The following is a 20,295-nucleotide window of genomic DNA, read 5'->3' on the forward strand; positions in this document are numbered from 1 at the left end:
ACATACTTTCCTTGAAGTTATATTATTAAACAAACTTTAAGAGAATACATTTTGGAGGAAGAAATTTTCTTGACAAGCTGAATGGACAAAATACTGGCTGAAGGATGATGTCCTTCAAGCAATCCCAGCCCAGGACCAAGGAAGCCTTCATTAGGAAGGCTGGAGATTACTCCTTCCCATTTCATTTCCACTCCTGTCCCAGACAGAGACAAAAAGACACATAGACATAAAAACTTTTCCACAGCAACTTTGATAACACTGGGGTGTGATGTGTGTGTGTTATTTATGGCCCTCTGTTTTTTTGTGCTATACAGCATCAATGCAAGAGAGAACACTATGGAAGTAGACAAAATAATACATATATATATACACATGTATTTATACAAGCACAATCCAAGAGGAGAATTTCTCCTGTTCATGCCTTAATAAAAGCCCCAGGAAAACTTCAAGAGAAATTCAAATTGTCAAATTAAAAACCAGTGAAATAAAGCATATTTCTGATTACTTTGATTGTAAACTGCCAAAAATTCTGTTGAGAAACAGAATTAAATTATTATAATAGAGATTGCATATTTTTAAGTACAACAAAAAATACCTGGAACTACAATAATCCAGGATGAACAGCAGATGCAATTGTACTAAAATTTATATTTAAAATAGAAGGGTTTTTTTCTTGCTACCAGGGAGAAATAAATAGTAGACAATTAATCTGAAGATGTTTATCTCCTGGAAGGTTTCATCCTACCTTTCTCTAAATAACCACGTCTCAGCAGTTGTTGGAAAGAGAATACTGGACTACATAAAAGCATTGGTTAGATTATAGCTACAAATCTTATGTTCCCACAAAAAGGTGACATAAATTCTATTTCACTGATGCCTCCCATTTCCCAAGGCTCTCTGTCACCCTCCAAGATAACATGTCTGATCTATGAAACTCCTTCACCTTGAGAACTGTATGGGTTTTATGCTTATACTGTTGAGGCTACTGGAGACCATATTTGGTAGTTCAGACACTTGACTGAAAAGTAGAATTTCCTTCTTAAGAAATAAATATTACCCTTCTACTTTCCCCAAAGATGTTCATATTCAGCAATGAGTTGTGCACTTTACTCTAACTCCTATATAAACTAGAGCAATTCAATCATGGCACCAAATCAGAAACAGGTGCAGCTGCACAGAGGCTTTTTCTCTTCTAAAAAGAATCTCCATTGCTATTATTATCTTCACAAAATGATTTTTTAATGATTTGAGAAGGGGATCAAGATCACTCTCGTCAGTTTGCAGATGACATCAAATTGGATGGAAGAATTGATCTGCTGGAGAGCAGGAAGGCTCCACAGAGGGACCTGGACAGGCTGGATCAGTGGGCCCAGGGGTCTGAGGTTCAGCGAGGACAGGTGCCAGGTCCTGCCCCTGGGTCACAACAACCCCTGCAGTGCCACAGGCTGGGGCAGAGTGGCTGGGAAGGGCCCTGTGGAAAAGGACGTGGGGGTGCTGGTTGAGAGTGGCTGAACACGAGCCAGGAGTGCCCAGGTGGCCAAGAAGGCCAGTGGCACCTGGCCTGGATCAGCAGTGGTGTGCCCAGCAGGACCAGGGCAGTGACTGTCACCCTTTACTTGACAATGACTAATGTGTTTTGTGTTGGACCCTTCATTTCAAAAAGGACATTGAGGTGCTGGAGCAAGTCTGGAGAAGGACAACAGATCTGGAAAAGGGTCTGGAGCAGAAATCTTATAAGGAACAACTGAAGGAGCTGGGGATGTTTAGCCTGGAGAAAAAGAGGTTCAGGGGAGAACTTCAGTAGCTGGTTTGTTTTTTTCCATCACGGAGTGCAATTTTCTTTTCTGGCATAAGTAACTGTAGCATAAATAGTACAATACAAAAACAAAGCACAATCATTAGAAAAAAATTAGAAAAATCACAATTTCACTGGAATATAACTTAGAAGTTTTGTTAGATCATGCAGCTGGTTTTAAAACCTTTCCCTGTCTCACCACAACTTCTGAGGTGGATACAAGCTGTTGTATTTCAGTTCTCTGAAGTTTCTCACACAGTGTATGGAGCTTTAACTTATCAAATAGTACCTAAAGTCAGAAAAAGACAATAAATCTTTCAGTGTTTCAACTGTTGAAATAGAAAGAAAAATTATTGAGTGCTTGAACTTAAACAGAAAACAGGCTACAAGGTAAATAGAGCATACTGTAGCAAAGAGAACTAACACAGAATTTAAAATCTTTATTTTTGAGCTATTGAAGAAGCGACATTTACTTTAAAAAATGCATAATTTATGTACATACATTCAAATATGGATTATTCAACACTGTCATGTTTATGAAAAAACTGATATGTCCTTCATTAAAATCAGAAAATAATTAATAAAGAATAAGGCAGAAGCGGTAAAGATATATGTGCTTTACAGTTCTTCTGTATCAATAAATCTACAGAACATATACCTTAAGTAGAAATAGTAGAACAAATGATACCTCTCGGAGCTGACAACTGCTGGTCAAAAGGAATCGTTCTCCAGCAACCTCATGAGCCTCCCGTTCAAGCTCTTTGAGCCGCAACTATAAATTACAACATCAAAATTATTCTGCTCACATGATTATTTTCCTCAGTATCTGCTGCTTCCAAGGTTAATGAGAATATTGGACCTTTTTCTAAAAATTGAGTACTTGATATTGTGCAATCATTGCTGGCTATCAACATTTGGTTGAGTAGATTGCTTATATACTCCTTAACTTATATTGCTTTATGATCTGGGAAGGGGATTTATTGTAGTAAGGAGTACCAACATTTGTGGTTAAAGAATTTAAGTTACTGAAGCCTATAGAGATCTGTGAGAAACACAGCTATGCAAATTATTCTGATAAACTGTAATCTGTCAGACCAGTATGATTATCTAGTCAAATTTTATGTTACAAAATGAGATTCTCTTGTAGCTATTTTTATCAAAGAACACTTATTTAAAGAGTTTATTCTTCATAAAAAGAGGGAGAAAAGTCTATCACTTCTCAGGAAGATGGTTACTGAAAACTGTAGGTTCAGAAACAGTCATTACCATTTTTACTCTACAACACATAATCCAAAAGGACCTGTGCATTTTGCAATGCAATTTCAGTTCTGGGGCAAGGCTGATGACTCAAATGTGTCTTTTTACTTGTGTAAATTTACTTGTGTAAATAGAGAAGTATTCTAAAATGTAAATCTAATTATTTATAACAATATACTAAAAACACCACACTATTACATAAAATATGACAAAAGTTCCTTCTCTTTTTAATCAGTTATCCTCAGTAAAAGCACAAAGATGATGCTATATAATTTTCAATTAAAAAAATTAATACAGAATTTACCCCTAGAATCTCTGATGTTTTTTTCAGTTCTTGTTTGTCCACATATATTTTGTGTGTTTCCATCACTGTAAATACAATTTTAGGTTAAGAACATTTATAATTCACAATTTCAAGCTTATGTTTTTCTTAGACTGTAAAATGGAAACTCAAACTCACACAGCTGTTATGAGGCTAAGACAACATTTCATATTCAGAGGAATTACATTCCACTTGAGCATAGTTAGCAGCTGTGTGAAAATAGTGAAGATTCATATTTTGAACTGAACTTTCCTACCTGCCAGAATTTTGATAAGTGGAAGCTCTAATGTGCAAAATAAGTTCCACAAACCTTGAGCCTGTAAAGTAAGATATAAATACATTCTTCAGTATCAGTATTTCCCAGTGAGCAGTATTTCACTTTCTGTATATTCCTTTTTTACATGACAACACTTGTTTGTGGCATGAAATACTACTTAGGGTAAATTATAGTATCTAAATGCTGTCACTTCTTTTTGTGGGTAATAGGAATTTTGCAATAGTAACCATTTTGTACAAGAATGCTAATAAAGAAATATACATACATCTTTTTTCTAAACATTTTATTTTTAAAGCTAGCTTCATTTTAATAGGACACAGTCATCCTTTTTCCTTTGTTCACTTGAACGATTAGGCAACCATTCATAATTGATAACTTTGTTTTCATTAGGGAGAAAATAAGAGTTGAAAGGGTTATGTCCCCAGATTACTTACAGAGAACAGAGAGTCTGTTTTTCTAACGATTGAAGCAACCTGACTCATCTAAAAACTCTTGTGGGCTCAATCTCAGTGTTCCTGTGCCTTTGGTGTTTCCCTGCTGCCTCTCTTCATGAATTGTTCACCATACTGCTGATAGCCACATTAACATGGCTCCATCACCTCATAGTCTAAGCCCTACACCTGCTACCAGCAACTTCAAAGATAATCCCTGGGAAATTATGATGCCCCTTCCACCAGAACCTGGGTGTATCCCTAAATTCTGGCACTTTTCCAGGCATATGATCACAGGCAGAAAACACACACACCCCAACAGATTTCTTGAGATGCATTCTGAACTGCAATAAGGGGTAAAATAGAATAGTTCACTCGGAAGGGACCTACAATGACTATCTAGTCCCACTGCCTGGTCAATTCAGGGCTGATTAAAATTTAAAATATATAATTAAGGGCACTGTCCAACTGCCTCATAAACACTGACAGGCTTGGGCCATCAACCACCTCTCTGGGCAGCCTGTCCCAGCATGTGACCAGTGCTTGGTCAATGCAATCTAGAACAAAAGATATGCTGAGAGTTTTCATAAGCAAGAGATGCATAGAAAAAAATAGCTATACTATGTTCTACCTCTTTTAACACATTTTAGACAGTAATATATAGATTTAAAATACTAAAAGAAAAGTCAATATTCTGAACCTTTCCTGTTCTCAGAATCTTCATTAAGTTAAATGCAGCAGAGGAAAAGTTTCTCCTAAAGATTAACCTTGACACCATATTCTTCTAGAAAAAATGATAAATTTAATGGGCAATTTATTTTAAATGTTGACTGCCAATGTAAACCACTGAGGACCTAAGCACTCTATTATTCTAATTTGAATGAGAAATACATCATTAACTCTCTTTAATTCAATGCTTACATAGTTATTCCTTAGCAAATTCTTTTTGTCTTACCTTTAAGCCATGAGCAAGGTCCATCATTACATTATAAAGCTTCTCCAAGTTCACACCTAAGTTTTGATACTGATATAAATAAGTCAAAAAAATCAATAAATTTATTGCTAACAATACTCTAAATATTTTTAGCAATATATTTTTAAAAGGTATAAATTGTAAAAATGTGCTTTTCTGTATGCCTTCTGTTAACATTTTAGAAACATTGTTAGATCTCTGTCAAACCCAAAACACAGCACTAGACTATGAATATATCACTAGATAATGAACATTCCAGATTTTGCCTGTTCCTGTATTTCCATTGTGTATCAAGTACAGAATTTATTGATAAACTGCCTTTGACACTGAAGTCAGAGTTCCCTTACTACTTGTAAAATGAGGAAAAAATCCTTGCATTCTTTTTCTCATGTAAGTACTGCCATTTTTGTGCCAGAACTGTTCATTTCCTTCCCTTCTGTTCTGAGGTGCTCCACACAACATCAGGTCACCTCCTTCAATTGGCTAGAATACCATTTTGAAATGTATACAAATACTGAGAAAGATTGTTAGCTCCAATAACATGACCATTAAAAATAAACTTAATAAAGACTGAGAAACAGCAGGCCTGGAAGGTAAGATGCAGAGGGCTCTCTTCCAAGCTGAAATATGCAGATCCACTGGTGATGATCCTTGTTCTAAGACAGTCTAGTCCATACTGCAGTGAAAAGTCACCAACTTGTCTCCAATAAACCTTGTCCATACCAACTTGTTCTGGAACAAACGAGCTGTCTCTGAAATACAGACAGCTTGCTTGATCCCTTTCTGGAGGTGGAAGTGAGCCCAGTGACAAGCTGCAACTGACACCAAAATTCCTCATCAGTACATGCAGCAATGACAAGACCATCATAATGTTTAGCACCTGTTCCAGCAAATGCTTCAGGGAGTATGGACCATGACCACTTTGGCACAGCACCAAATATACAGACAAGCAGCACATCCTTGTGCTAGAGGTGTGTGGGTGAGCTGTGGGCTACAGAATAAACCAGCAGTCATTCCAAGTACTGGGGTGGGTGGACAAGACTAGCACAAGACAGGGAGCTTCACTGAAGTAGTGAGGCACAAGATGATTTATCACTTACCACAGATCCCTCTGGCAGTACAGACAACTGTTAGGAATCTACCAGTAAAAACAGAGCAAGAAGATTGAAGAGATAAACCTGGCAAAGAACCAGGAGACACAGGAAGAAGTGGAACTCTGAGCGAAGAGAAAAGCCAAAAAGGAAGTGTGAGTACAGGTGACAAATTAAGGAATAAGGCATGGGTGGGGGGAATAGGCACAGGATGTTACATGGAGACATTAACTGTGAAGAAGTCAGCATAAAGACACTGGAGATGGCTGTGGCAAGGAAACAAACTAGACCTGAAGTAGGACAGGAAGGAAATAAAATTTTAATATTTAACTCAGAGCTGGGAATCAGGATAAAAAAGTTGAAAAATAACTAACAACAGATGTGATATCTGAAGAACAAAAGACTGAGTCAAGCTAAGGGAAGAGACAAGATTAAGGATGCTGACTCACAGCAAGGCCATTGCAAATAAAAGAACCATAGGTAACTTCTGTCTGTTTGCTTGTCTATTCCTACACTAATAAATTCATTAAGTAGCTTCTGAACAACTGCAGTTTACAGCCAATGGTTTCAAGTAAACTGCCTCTGCTTTTCTCAGAAATGTCTACACTGATGGGTAAGTGCCAGTACAACCAAACTCTATGCTCCAAGCCCACTTGACATTTGTGGATTTGCATCCTACAAGTCCTATAATCATGGTACATGATTGAATGAGCAAGGCCTCTGAATGAGCAAGGCCTCTGAAAAGTGAATGTCAGAAAAAACTACATTATTTAGGTTGCTCTACATCATCTTATTCTTCAAACAACCTCTGAAAGCTAAAGTGCCCACAGTAGATCCCCATGGCCCAAAACAGATACAAATATTTTTTAACACTCAGGAAATAGAATTTCAATAGAAATACAGAGGATATTTGATAGGATACAGGAAGAACTTTCCATAGTGCTGGGGAAAAAAGTACATCATGTATCCTCTCATGCTGAGAATTAAAATTCACAGATTTTTTCATACAAATGCTTGAAGGCGCACATTTGACTCCCTGCTGTTTCTCAGCCTATAATGTGGTGTCTACCAGCTGTGAAATTTAGCAAGATTGTTAATAACAATCAAATAAATAAAGGCTATAAGTGCTCAGGAACTGGAGAACAAACATAGCATTAGATATATTGGAAAGCAGAGTTGGAAATCATTTCGCAGGAAGGTGAAGAGAAAAAATAAGCTCTATATTAATTCATGTTGTTACTGAACTTTAGTTTTAAAGGAAAATTTTACAGCTGTTCCTGGAGAACGAGCTTCCATCTTGGTAAATGAAATAAAACTCCCCATCTCCCCTTTCTTTTGATTTCCAACATGTCACATTAATAGAATATTTTTTTCCATTATAAAATCTTCCATTATAAAATCTATCCATTATAAAATCTATCCATTGACTATCTTCTTTTGCAATATTTTCTAAGCAAAAGCAACTCTATTATAATTTCCTTCCCTTTTTAACCCAAACAATTGAAAACAAACTACTTACTGATATATTTCTCAAAGTGTCTGTATCTGTATTTTCTGCTCCCTTTGAAAAAGGCTTTTCAAAATACTTCTGTATTAAACACTCAAAGGAAGGAACCGTGTCACTGGGGTTTATCAGCCATGCTGCAATCCTTGGATCTAACACGACACTATTGGCAACTATAAAAACAAGTTATTCAAAATACTTAAATTACCTCCCATACTGAAAAACAGCTCTAAAGTTTTGCCCATCTTTCCTGCACACACACATCATAAAAGGACAAGTATTTACTCTACAAAAATACTAAACACTGAATTTGGCAGCTGTAACACATGGTCAATATCATGACTACACAGGAGGAAGTGCAGTATTGCACATTTTTGAAGAATATTGTTTTGTGAGGTTGGGGTGGATTTTTTTTGTTTTTTCAAGTTTTCAAATATAAGTTAACTTTTGGCTCCTTAGATTTACTGTAAAAACGTTCCTTTCTTAGAACTGAAAAACTTCAAGCTGAAGGTTTTTTGATGAGTCTCCCTCTGGTACAGTTTTCTTCATGTTGTTGATAACTTGACTGATATCCACAAAATTGCCACTGGGGATCAGGGAGAGATTTACTTCCTAGTAAACAGACCAAGATTGTTAATATATATCTGAATTCACATATGGGTGCACAATGCATTGTTGCCAAAACTCAAGACCCTTTGTCCTTTAGCATCATATGTGCTTACACTGCAGCCTCATGTTCACATAGATAGATAGGATGAGCCAAGCCCAGCACTGTTTCACTTTCCTTTTAATCAACATGTATCCTGCTGTTCCACAAAGAACAGGGGAAACTAATAACTAGACTGCTTTGTAATAAATTCAAAGATAAACCTAAGTATCCTCTTCAGTAACCCCTAAGTTCAAACCATGACCTACAGGTACATTTCTAGAGAACTCCATGCTTCACAACCTTGCAGACTCAGTTACCTGGAAGCAAATTTTAATGTCCATCGTGCAAGTTAAAGCTACAGGACTACTCTGAAGAGAATTTTAGGCATTTTGTTTGTTTTGTTGGAGCTTTGTTTGCTTTTTTCATAGCAGAAATAATGTGTGAGGAAGCATCAAGTTTCAAAGTTTAAAGCCTAAACAAGAATTGTTTTGGTTACTAGAAACTTCAGATTCAAATCCCATGGATCAGGTACTATCAAGCACTTCCTGTTTGTACAAGTTATAAAACTGTTACTATTGCCAGTCCCATTATGGCATTTCTTTTCCCACCTTTCCCATTCCCAGTGCTGGTTTTTGTACAGATCCTCACTGTGATTTACTGAAACTTTTCAGATGCTGAACACAAGCTGATGATTCTCCAGAGAGAGAGCCCTTCCTGCAAGGTCACACGTACTTTTGTAACTCACTCAGCAGTAATTTCACAGAATTACTAGGTTGGAAGAGACCTTAAAGATCACCAAGTCCAACCCATGCCCTAACACCTCAACAATTTGATATATGGAACAAAAAAAAAAAAAAAAAAAACAACAAAAAAAACCCAAAACAAAAAAGACTTTATATTTACATCTTATGCTTGTTGCTAGTAAATGCTTTTAAATCCACAGAGAACTTGTTTCTATCTAAAGAACATGGGCACATTCAAGTGATTCTTAATTCTGACAACCATGAGTATCTCAGGGATTTATTTTAGCCCTTCCTTTAAGCAGAGAAAGATTTTTCCTAGGGAATATGAAACATGAAGTAGTTTGAACTTTTCAGCTATAGTCAGGACTGTGTTGAAAGCTTTTGTTTCCACTGGCAGCTATCCTTAAGTTACTCAATTATTTAATTCCTACTCTGAGAAGAGCACATTATCTTGACCTGCCAAGCCTCTGGTCACAACCTCCCCCAAGAAAGGTCTTCTTTTGTACTACACTAAATTCTGTTTTTTAATATATTACTTAACCACCAATTTAGTTATTTCTACACTCAGTGATTTTAACAGAAACACCAATAGTGCAGAGGTCACAGGATGAGATCACAGATTCAATACTTGCCTTGTTTCCAGCTGATTTCGTTACCATAAATTTGAAGTAGAGTCCTCAGGAAATCTTTTGCATTGAAGCAAATTATTGGAACTTTGCACTGCAGCATTTGAAACAACACTTGCCTGCACAGAAGTAATTCATTAACACACAGTATACTGCTCCTAGATTAAGTCAATCTATTTATTTTATTCTTTTAATTAGCACCTAATACTAAACAGTTAACCCAAGACATTTCCTTATTCCTATAAGAACAGAATACTGCATTTAAATATTAAATTCTCAATTCAGGAATCCTCAAAGCTATGTTCTATAAGAAATTAAAACAGCCTAGCAGATATGCTTTATCACATACACATAAAGAAAACAAATCCTTGTTTAAATCTTAAGTTCAACCTTAATTCAAAATACCAACTGGCATCCCTGTAATACTCCAATATACCCAAATAAGATCACAGATTATAAAACACTGATTTTAAAGTTACTAGACAATCTAAATTGCCATAACTGCCCTGTGTTAATATGCTATTTAATTCCAAAATGCTTCATCTTTGTAATGCATTTCCATACCTCTTGAAAATGTCTAATTCCCTCATTCACGATATTTTAAATAGATATAAACGACATATATATTAGTATATAGATTTACCAACTATGTGTGTCATTTTTGTTTAGTAAGTTATATTTTGGGCAAAATAGAAAAATAATAGTTTTTATGAAGCATTTTTAATGGTATGAGACCACAACTCCAGGGTTTGGACATACTAGAAATCACATAGATCACAAGGTATTGCTGTATGCATTATAGATCCATTCTTAAACAATTGCACTATTCTTGCAATAATTACCCATAGGTTTCACCTAAATGCTAATATTCTTAACTTATTGATTTTTTACTGTTCATATGTACATGCTTTACTGATGCCATTCTCAGTTCACAACCACCTATATTCAAGCTGACAACATGTTATTAAAGTGCTTTTGATGTAACTCAAATATTACAGTGGAGAAGTAAAGCTATGACTTGTTTCAAGCCATGATTTCAAGCACTGGAAGAGATGCAACTAGGAACCAAATCCCACATCTTGAAATTAATGTTTTGTAAATTAATAATCCAAATTCAGCAGTTTACAATAAGACAGCAATTACTGAAAGTCATAAAATATTCTGGAGTTTTAACATGCTGGAGTACTACATCTAGGAATCGGATTCAGTTCTCATTTCTTCCTTTTTGGGATATGATTTTCAAGTTAATAGGAATAAAAATGGACTTTGGTTATAATAACTGGAAATTTAAAACATAGTCCAACTTTTTATTAAAAGTAAGATTTATTAAAATTAAGCAGATACATAAAGCCTTTACTTCCAAAATTATATTGTATTTTTACTGAATATTAGTAAAACTTCATCTGGAATGTCAAAAGCCATTAAAAAAAACCTGTGCTAAAAAGATTTACAGTATTAAAAAAGCTCAGAAAGGTGTTTATCACACTAATGTCCATCAAAAATGTACTAGTTAAGAAATGCAGTTCAGGAAATGGAAGATAAAATACAAGAAAGATAAACCTGGACAAAACAAATTCTTTGGTGCTGTCCAGCTTTAACAGCGCATAAAGGACTTGCAGGTGAATGTAAACAGCTGCTACCAGAATCCCAACCTAATTCTGCAAGGGCTGCAGTCAGTGATATGCTGAGCCCAAAGGAAAAGTCTATTCTTATCTGGTTTCTATTAGCCCAGACTTGATACAGAACTACAACAGCCAAAATGAAAGTCAACGAGCCTGACATGTAAGGAGATTGGGCCTGGGTGAAGTAACCATCATCATTACTGCTGATAGCATATGTAAAGCAAAAGAGTATTTTTTCCTACATGCTCTCACCAAGAAAATTTCTTGTGAGCTTGTTCTTGTTCCCAGAGAGATGACTGTTCAGTTTTTAAATAAATTAATTTATCATTTTCATTTGCAGCATTCCAAGTATAACCAGTTGAAGTGTGACCTGGAGAACAAGGCTGATCAGTCTGATTCTTCACCAGCACAACAACTCCTTTTACGGATGAGGTAGAGGCCTGTTAAGATATAATTACAATAGTGTTTCCTCTGAAAGATTTTGTGCAATCTTATAAAGAAAAATTCCCAAGTATTTTACAATATGAAACCTATTATGTACACGATAGTTACTGCATTCACCATTGACACAGTAGAAGAGCATGGAAGTGTTTCAGTCTTGAAACAAAAATCTTAGTGGTTTCATTTTCTCTAAGTTTTACTTGGTAGTTGAAAATTAAATGTAACCTAACTGTACATTTTGGGATGTCATACACAAAAGTGCTGCCAATGAACATGGCTTTGTGATTATTAGTCACATGCACATTCAAATGGTTCTACAGAAGTGACTCTAAACAAAACCCATCCTTCACTAACCTGCTCAGAGTTGAGCTGTGAAGAACCATCTTGAAATATCATAGTAGTGACAAAAGCTGCTGCCTGTTCTATAGTTGCAAGGAGTTTGCTTTTTTCTTCACATTCTAAGCTGCTGATATCACAAGGATACTTTCCAGAAGACTTTATTTGTCCAGGAGTACAGCTTCTTTCATATAAGAACATGTAGGTATTTGCATGCATTCTTCTTGTTTTCTCTGAACAAGATGTAGGCACGTCTGGCTTTCTTTTAAGAGAAATAGCTATTTTGTTTTCCTCATCCTTCAGGTTTTTTTCTTCTACTGAAAGACTCTTTTCTTGACATTCCCATTTTGGGAAGCCTGAATCCTGGTAACAGCTCAATATTTTGGTATCTTGACAGCCAAGTATTTTATCCATATGCACTGTCCTGACTATCTGACCAGCAGTTCTTTTTTCTGGGCTGACAGTTGTTTTTAATATGGCAATTCTGGAATCACAATCCTCCTAGGAAAATCAGAAATTTTTAGCAAATCAACTATTTGACTTACAAGGAGAAACTAAAAACTGCACTAAGTTAATTTAGATAAGCTTTCAAGAAAGCAAAATTCTATGAAAAACTGTTGATACTAACAAAACAGAGCCAGGTTAGTTGAACCACATTACATAAACCAAAACTCAAATATTTATCAGTAGAGATTTTGTTGACATATACCATTTACATCCACAACCACTTCTTTTTTAACATAATATTAGTCCAACACTAAAAATGGCAAATTAACTGTAAGAGATATCTAGTCCAGTAGCCTGTCTTCCACAGTGACAAGGCTATTATTATCTGAAGAGGGAAGAGACCCTTCATCTTTAGCTTCAACGTTCAGAACTCTTTTCATGACAGTTTCGTTTGTTACAGAACTTTTGGCAAGGGACTTTAATGACTGCTTTGGAATCTCAAGTATGTGAATCAACTGGATCCCTTCAAGGAACTTGCAGGATTGCAAGACATAAAAAAAATACATTAAAAAGTTGCATTGAACATTATGAGCTGTATGAATAAGTATTATATTCTATTCTGTTTAATCCAATATACCCAGAACAGTTTTTCCTACTCCAGATAGCCCCTGGATCCCTCTAAAGCAGCATGCTACTAAACAGCATTAAGCAAGATGCTGCATGGTAGTGCTTGAATTCTACTCCTCCATTCTTATTTCCTTCAGAAATTTCCTTGCTATGCTACTGGCCCTAGTGCTTTCTTACTACTTATTTTGCTAGTTTCTTCAACAAACTCGTCAGCTGAAATAGATCCTCTGCCATGATTTCATGAACAGTGACTCTGGAATGGCAGTGATCCTTCCAAGATTCCCCAGGGTAAATGTATGTTTAACTATTTACAGATAAAAATTATTGAGGGAAGATGCAACTCTGTCTATGTCTCAATCACCAATAGGCCTTAGAGGAGCTGCCGAGCTTTCTACTCCTGAAGCATTTGAAAAAGTTATGTATTAGTGATGCATTTGCAGGCTTTTCCTCAAAGTTATTTTGAACCACACCACTGTATATTTCATTTAACTTAGTCACATGAGGCAAGTATAAAACAATAGAAATTCTGCTAAGTTCACATTTCTGCATGATGACATTTTTTAGTAGTCTCCTTCATACTGTCTCTTAGCCGTAATACTTTTTCCAGACACAATTTAGTATTCATTTCAAATCATCAATATTCTGCTTTGAATAAATCCCTATACTACCTACAAATTTTCTGGGTTTGGAGGACAATTCCATACAATTTCTTTTAAAAGCTTCTTTGATTTTATATAGTTTTCTTTTTGAAAATTAAGCATTAATGTTTTGCCTATCTTTCAATGCTTCCAAAAGATTATAGTCTCCGTAAAAGCACCTGCCAGCAGGGAAGATTTTGCACCTGATCTCACACAGAATCAAATAAAAACAGTTTTTTCTCATGAGTTCTCTAACTGTTCCACAAAGCAGTTGTCTCCTAATCTTCAGTTTAAGCACCATGCATAAGCTTAATATTCATCGACTCCACTGGCAAGTGACTGAAGTCTCTCATAATTACTGTATTTTGGTCTCTAATAGCCCAGTCTCATTCAGTTCATCTGCTGTCATTACCACTGCAAAAACTGAGACCTCCTCCCTCCAAAAGAACCACCAGGTGCTGCTGTGCAGGGCTCCCTCCAGTCCCCAAGATGACATTTTTCACTGATCAAAGGCTACTGTCCACCTCCATCCCATCTGTATTGATTGAACAATCCAGAATGACAAAGCCAGTTAAGTCTGGGGCTTTTTTATGGTTTCACAATATTCCTCAAGCCAGTTTCCATATTCCCAAACTTTAGAACTATATAGTCAAGCGATGAAAAAGGCTTAAGACAGCTTTAGATCATACTTCACAAGATCAACTCTACAGCAAAAGTACAATTACAAGGTTCTAAGTAAATAGGAAAAGGAAGCTAATTCAGCTTCTACTACTACCAGAATGAATAGTGGCTGTTATGAATGAAGACAAATTACTGCACTTTTGCAATGCTAATCAAAAGGTGAACACTATAAAGTTACCAGAAGGGGAAAAAAATCATATCACAGAAGGGCCAAATGTTTAAGAGCCATAGAAAGACAACTAATTCACTCAAGTGTATTCTCCAGACAAATTGCAAATAGTTTTATCATTTTACACAGCAGAATTTAAATTAGGACACTCTAGTAGTTATAGAACCAGGAATAAGCAATTCTCTTTTAAAGTTTCAAAAAATATGAACAAAGGAATTTAATTATCAAGTCAGAATAATACAGCTGGAACTACAATTAACCACAGAGAGAAACAGCAGCTTCCGTGAAGAACTGACCTTCTATTAGAAATAATGACATGGCTGGAAGTAGAAAAAATGACTCCCAGGATGTAGTTTCATAATTTATATCAATGTAGTGAGTCAAAATTAGAGTGTCACCGTTACAAAAAGGGGCTCCACTCCTATCCATGTACATCCACAGCTGCATGAGTGCCTGTGAGCCAGTGTAAGTTGTAGGAAACTACCTCATTCCACACGAGGCATCAGTTTTCTGCATCTTGAGCAACCTGAATGGAATTGAAGTGTGCAACATGCACCAGAGTCAGGGTAAGGAACGCTGTGAAATTTGCAGCTGGGATTAGTTGCAGCATCTGCAACTTATCCATCAACTTGATGGATTTTACAAGCAAAGCCTGAGCTGGGGCTGCCACAGTTACCTGTTCCCACTCTACACTGGCACTCACTCACATGCACACCAAACCAAATGCAGAGAAATTATTGAACCCAAAATTAAGCTTCCTAATACAAAATTATTTTTCATATGAATTAGCTCACTTTATGATTGTTCAGTAACAGGAGTTTGAGAATATTTCTAAACTGGTGACTGTCTGAATGTGGCAACCTCATTCCTGATCACTCTGTCATAAAAGACCAACTTCCTGTGAAAAGGGAACAGAAGTTGGGCCCAGACTCTCATAGATAAATATAGGTCAAGCGTAAAATAAGACAGAGGAAGTTACCTGAACTGTGACTGTATAAAATGTATAATGATAAAGTTTGTTATGAAAGAACCAATCTATAACTTCAAACCTGCTAGAAGACTGCTTTTAGTGGTTTTCAATCTTACTAAATGCTTGCCTTTTCATTTCTCAGATGTGCATCCTTATCACCTAGTTTATTTTTCTTTGTCTTCTCTATACCTTTAAAAAAGAAGAAACAATTTACAATACAAATGAATCTGCAAACAGCCCATATAACTTAGGTTTCATACAGGGTTATATTACTGACACTTTTATCAAACCTGAAAGGATTGTACAAAAATTTCCCTTGACAACCATTTATCACGTTAGTATCAAGTTAGTATTCATGCTTTAAAAGGCCATGCAGGTTCCAAAATATGCATATGTAAAAGACTGCTCTGTCACTGTTAAGAAAAAAATACTTAAAATTCACTGCAAAGCAGAAAAATATTTTCCATTGAATTCAGAGGAAGCATTACTATAATTCTGTAATTACATGACTCTTTCAAGAAAACACAACTCATTTTGGTCATAGTAAAGCTGGGGGTATGAGCATGAAGGAAAAATAGAAGAAAAATCCAAACTCTAGAAACTTTACATAGCTTAACTGTTTTCTAGGAATTTCGCAGCAGTATCTCACAAAACCTTTGTTCTATAAAGCATTATTTGTATTTAAGTTTAGTGTATCGTGTTTTACAAACTGACCATGTTTCACCTGCAGGGGATAATTTTTCCCCATTGCTCATCTTACAACAGAACAAGCATTTTAAGATGAGGTAAGAGAGAGCAAGGAGATCTCAGACCTGACAAACTGGAAGATAAGGTGACAGTCCCACGAGAAGCAGGCAGCCACCAGTGCTGGGTCTGACACACAGCACAGCACAGCTGAGAGTCTGGGCCCCCACTGAACTGCCAGAGACCTTTACTCTGAAAGCACAGATTCTGCAGTTCCAAGGTTTTGCAAATGCACCTCAGACTCACACCATGGCAAGTGAAACAATTAGGACATGCGTTTCTTTTCTGCCTTAACACTGTCCACAAGTCCCAAGAAGAGGGAGAAGCAGTGAAGGAGCCAGGGGTAACAGGCTAGGAGCAATTACCTCAGTGGGTACAGAAAGGAATAGGGAAAAAGAGAACTCCCCTGAATTGCAGGTGTCTCCAGAGTTTGTAAGTAGTTAGGATTCCTTTATGTCTAGATTATCTTATTGCCCACCTTACAGGCAAGGTATGTATTTTGTCTCCCCATAGCACTGAACTGCTGCTGTCAGCTATGAATTGGCATTACCAGCAGCAAGATACTTCCTGAAACAAAACAATGGTATTGACCAAAGTCCAACAAAGTATAATGTGATTTATTTCAATTTACTAGAACTGCTCTTAAAAACACTTGTCTGGGCAGATCAAGACCTTTGTCTACAGAAGACAATAAGCTCATGTATGTTGCTGTAAGTGTATAATCAGACACTGAGCTCCAGCTCAAACTTCTAACCTAAGCTGTTAGAACAGGCAAAAACAGGCACAGCTGTGTTTGTAGCTTCAAACCTTTTACCTTTGTTTTCTCAACACTTCCTACAACAATAAGATAATAAATTAAGTATTATAGCATCAGAGTTTACATTCAATGCTTTTACATTCAATGCTTTTAATTGTTTTACAGCTAGACACTTTTCCTTGACAAATCCAATCCCCAGAGAAGGTGATGAGGATTACATTTCTCTCCTCCAGCACACAATGATCAGTATGACAGGCATTGAAGAGATCTGCAACTTCCAGTTTCAGAATTATGACAAAGTATCACCAGATGGCAGCAGAAACCCATCCCTGCCTTCCAGCTCCTCAAGGCTTGATGGAAAGATTAGAGCTCCACTGCCAGGATAACCACAGAATTTCACCAACTAGGTCAACATTGCAGATATTTTTTCTGAGCCCAATATTTACCTTCTAAAGACAAACAGTTTTTCCATTAAGTAGAAATAAAAATTTTAAAATCTATAAAATACAGTTCAATGCAGTCTGAAACAGCCCAACTTACATCAGAGGTGTGCAGTTGTTTTTGTTTTTTTAAAAGAGGTAAACTTTTTACAGACCCACACTAAAGCTATATATATATAAATATGTACGCATAGGCAATGACAAGGTAGCAAGACAAGTAAAATATCAAACTGAGGCTAAAAAGAAATCAAATTTTCTTTAAAATCATTTGGGTCCCAGATGTACCATATACAATGTAACATTTTAAAATTAACTCATCCCACATTTCTTTAAATGTGCATCACTGATTTACACAGGGATGAACTATTACCTTTGTCACTGCTACACCACCAGGCTCCACTGATCCCACGCTTTACTGAAAGAAGAGCCTGAACCATAATATACAACAGCAGCTGCAAAAGCCACCGTGTACACAGGAATAAATGTAAGATTTAAAGCTTATTGATCAAATAGTATTTCAGGATCCAGTTCTCAGGAGAAAACAGACAACTGAAATTAAGCAAAACTCTTAACTTTCTACTTCTTTCCAGAGCCACAATTTGACTGACTTGCACAGAACTGAGAATAAAACCTGCATCTTGTAAAACCTCCCTAGTGTCCACAATGTTCTAGATCTGCTAGGCACTTTTAACATTACCTCATTTGCTCTTTCACTGGGACTTTTGTTCACTCTTCCCCCAAGAATTTCACAAGAAGCACACTGCTAATGAACATGTGTTTTAAGGACAGACATGAATCTGGAGAGCTCACAGGTTTCCTGCTAAGTTCCTAGTTCCTCCAGTGATCTTTAAACATCCAGTCCAGAGTCAAGTTAATGTATGCATCTAATTTACAACATTGTAGTACTTAAGGAACAGTTTGAAATTCCCATATAATCCTGTACACATAGCAGGAACAGAAAGAGAAAATATTGGTAGTACCATTCCTTGCACTCACATATTATTGAATCAGCAAAGTCCCAGCAAATGTCACAGTTACTGCTTAATTCCTCTTCTAAACCTGTGAACCTAATGTCTCACCTTTTCTTTTTCGCTATTTAAATACAGGGACTAGAGGTTTGTTACTGTTGAGTTTCAATTTTTCAACAGAAAAACACAGGCTAAATTTTACTCACTCTGGTTATTTTCTCTGTTAGTCTGAGCTTCTACAGGAATAGACTGCAAAGCTGTCATAATCCTCTGAGCAATATTAGATAAAGGCACTTTAGAAATCTCACATCCTATGTACCGCTCCATTTCTAAGGTTAAACCTAAACACAGAACACATAAATTATTATCTTATCAGGGCTATGAGTAATCCTTACTTATATTCTGTTGATATTAAAGACAAAATATAGTGAATTTGTTTAACCATTCATTCTCAATAGAAAATTACATTTGCTCCCAGATGCCTATCAGTATTGTATCGGAAATAAAAATATACTAATTTATAAAAACAAACCTCTTTGAAATAGTGTTTTAATATACCAATTAAAAAAATCAGCATTCCTAAGTACAGCTAACTTGTACTAAAAGAAAATAAAATCTGACAAATAAAACAAGAAGTCTGTATGTCTGAGATACTTTCCCCCTCCCTCCATCTCTAAACTAGGCTGTATCTCGCATGTGAATACAGTTACTGTTACTAGTGCTTGGATTTTATCAGGAAAGACATAATTAACTTTCGAGTAATTGCCAAAATTAAACCAACATAAGATTAAAGAAACAAGCAATACTGTCACAATATCCAGCCATTAGTTATGTGCTGTTTCAAAAATATTTATCATTGAAGACCCCTACTTTCTTAAATTTTGTAGAATTGATGCATTCAAATACTGCTAACTTTCAAATAGCTGCTATAGCTTGTCAATTTAAGAAAATGGGCAGCAACATTTATAGTCTCGACAAGCTTTGACCCCAGCTACTGTTGTTGTAAATGCTATCCTTTTCTGAAAAGGAACTGTTTTTCCAGCTGACCTGTCCATATTTTGTAATATCTACAAAATACTTTGGAGAATCCTTAGGTACAACACACTCTGGAGAATCACAAGTAATGGTGTCCACACTGATGACTTCTTGTTGTTTTACAGTTAGACCCGAAGAATGTGTAAAACTTGACACAAACACAAAAGAAACATCCAACATTTAAAAAAATACTTCAAGGATCCAAGGTGTACAAATCAGTCACTCTAACAAAACCTGCTGTTCACTCAACTATTCCTATACAAGTGGGTAGCTGGAGTTCTGTTACTCTGGTCTTCTCCCACTAGGTCCAGTACATGAGCACATTATCAAACTTAACCATCAGCAAACGACAGTTCCTCTGCCTACACAGAAATATTTTTCTTGGCTCAAGACCTTGCAAACTTTAATACTTAAAAGTGCAAATATTTGCATCCAATTCAAAGAGGAATATCCATCATGCTGCATTAGCACTGGCTATATCCATCTAGTTCTAATCAGTATTCACGTGAGAGGTGGAATGACTTTCTTTTCCCTGACATTCCAGGAGTCAGAAGTACAATCCTTCCCTGCACTCAGCTCCTCCTAACTTCTATGCCTAAGAGCAACACTTCTTTCCAACACAGGTTAAGCTGTTCCCTGACTTCTTGGGCTGGGAAGCAGCAGTCACAGCCCCAGGGGCAGACTAAAAGGAGAACCCATCAGACTAAATACAAAGAAGACACCATGACCGAGAACAGGCCTAGAAAAACCCA

General features: G+C 36.3%; 1 protein-coding gene across 1 annotated transcript in view; it reads right to left on the minus strand.

Moving 5' to 3' along the window:
• POLN (DNA polymerase nu) overlaps positions 1-20,202 on the minus strand; it is an 89,863-nt gene extending 69,661 nt beyond the window's left edge. Inside the window, exons 1-11 of the mRNA XM_072927939.1 lie at positions 18,715-20,202; positions 15,727-15,788; positions 12,086-12,568; positions 11,543-11,730; positions 9,675-9,787; positions 7,666-7,823; positions 5,038-5,106; positions 3,631-3,691; positions 3,357-3,421; positions 2,484-2,567; positions 1,995-2,084 (exon numbers count right to left, since the gene is read on the minus strand). Coding sequence (XP_072784040.1) covers positions 1,995-2,084; positions 2,484-2,567; positions 3,357-3,421; positions 3,631-3,691; positions 5,038-5,106; positions 7,666-7,823; positions 9,675-9,787; positions 11,543-11,730; positions 12,086-12,568; positions 15,727-15,788; positions 18,715-18,835 — 1,494 coding nt within the window. The 5' untranslated portion in view covers positions 18,836-20,202. The remainder of the gene's footprint in view (positions 1-1,994; positions 2,085-2,483; positions 2,568-3,356; positions 3,422-3,630; positions 3,692-5,037; positions 5,107-7,665; positions 7,824-9,674; positions 9,788-11,542; positions 11,731-12,085; positions 12,569-15,726; positions 15,789-18,714) is intronic.
• Between the last annotated feature and the right edge of the window lie 93 nt (positions 20,203-20,295).

Source organism: Taeniopygia guttata, chromosome 4, assembly GCF_048771995.1.
Source record: "Taeniopygia guttata chromosome 4, bTaeGut7.mat, whole genome shotgun sequence".
Classification (NCBI taxonomy): domain Eukaryota; kingdom Metazoa; phylum Chordata; class Aves; order Passeriformes; family Estrildidae; genus Taeniopygia; species Taeniopygia guttata.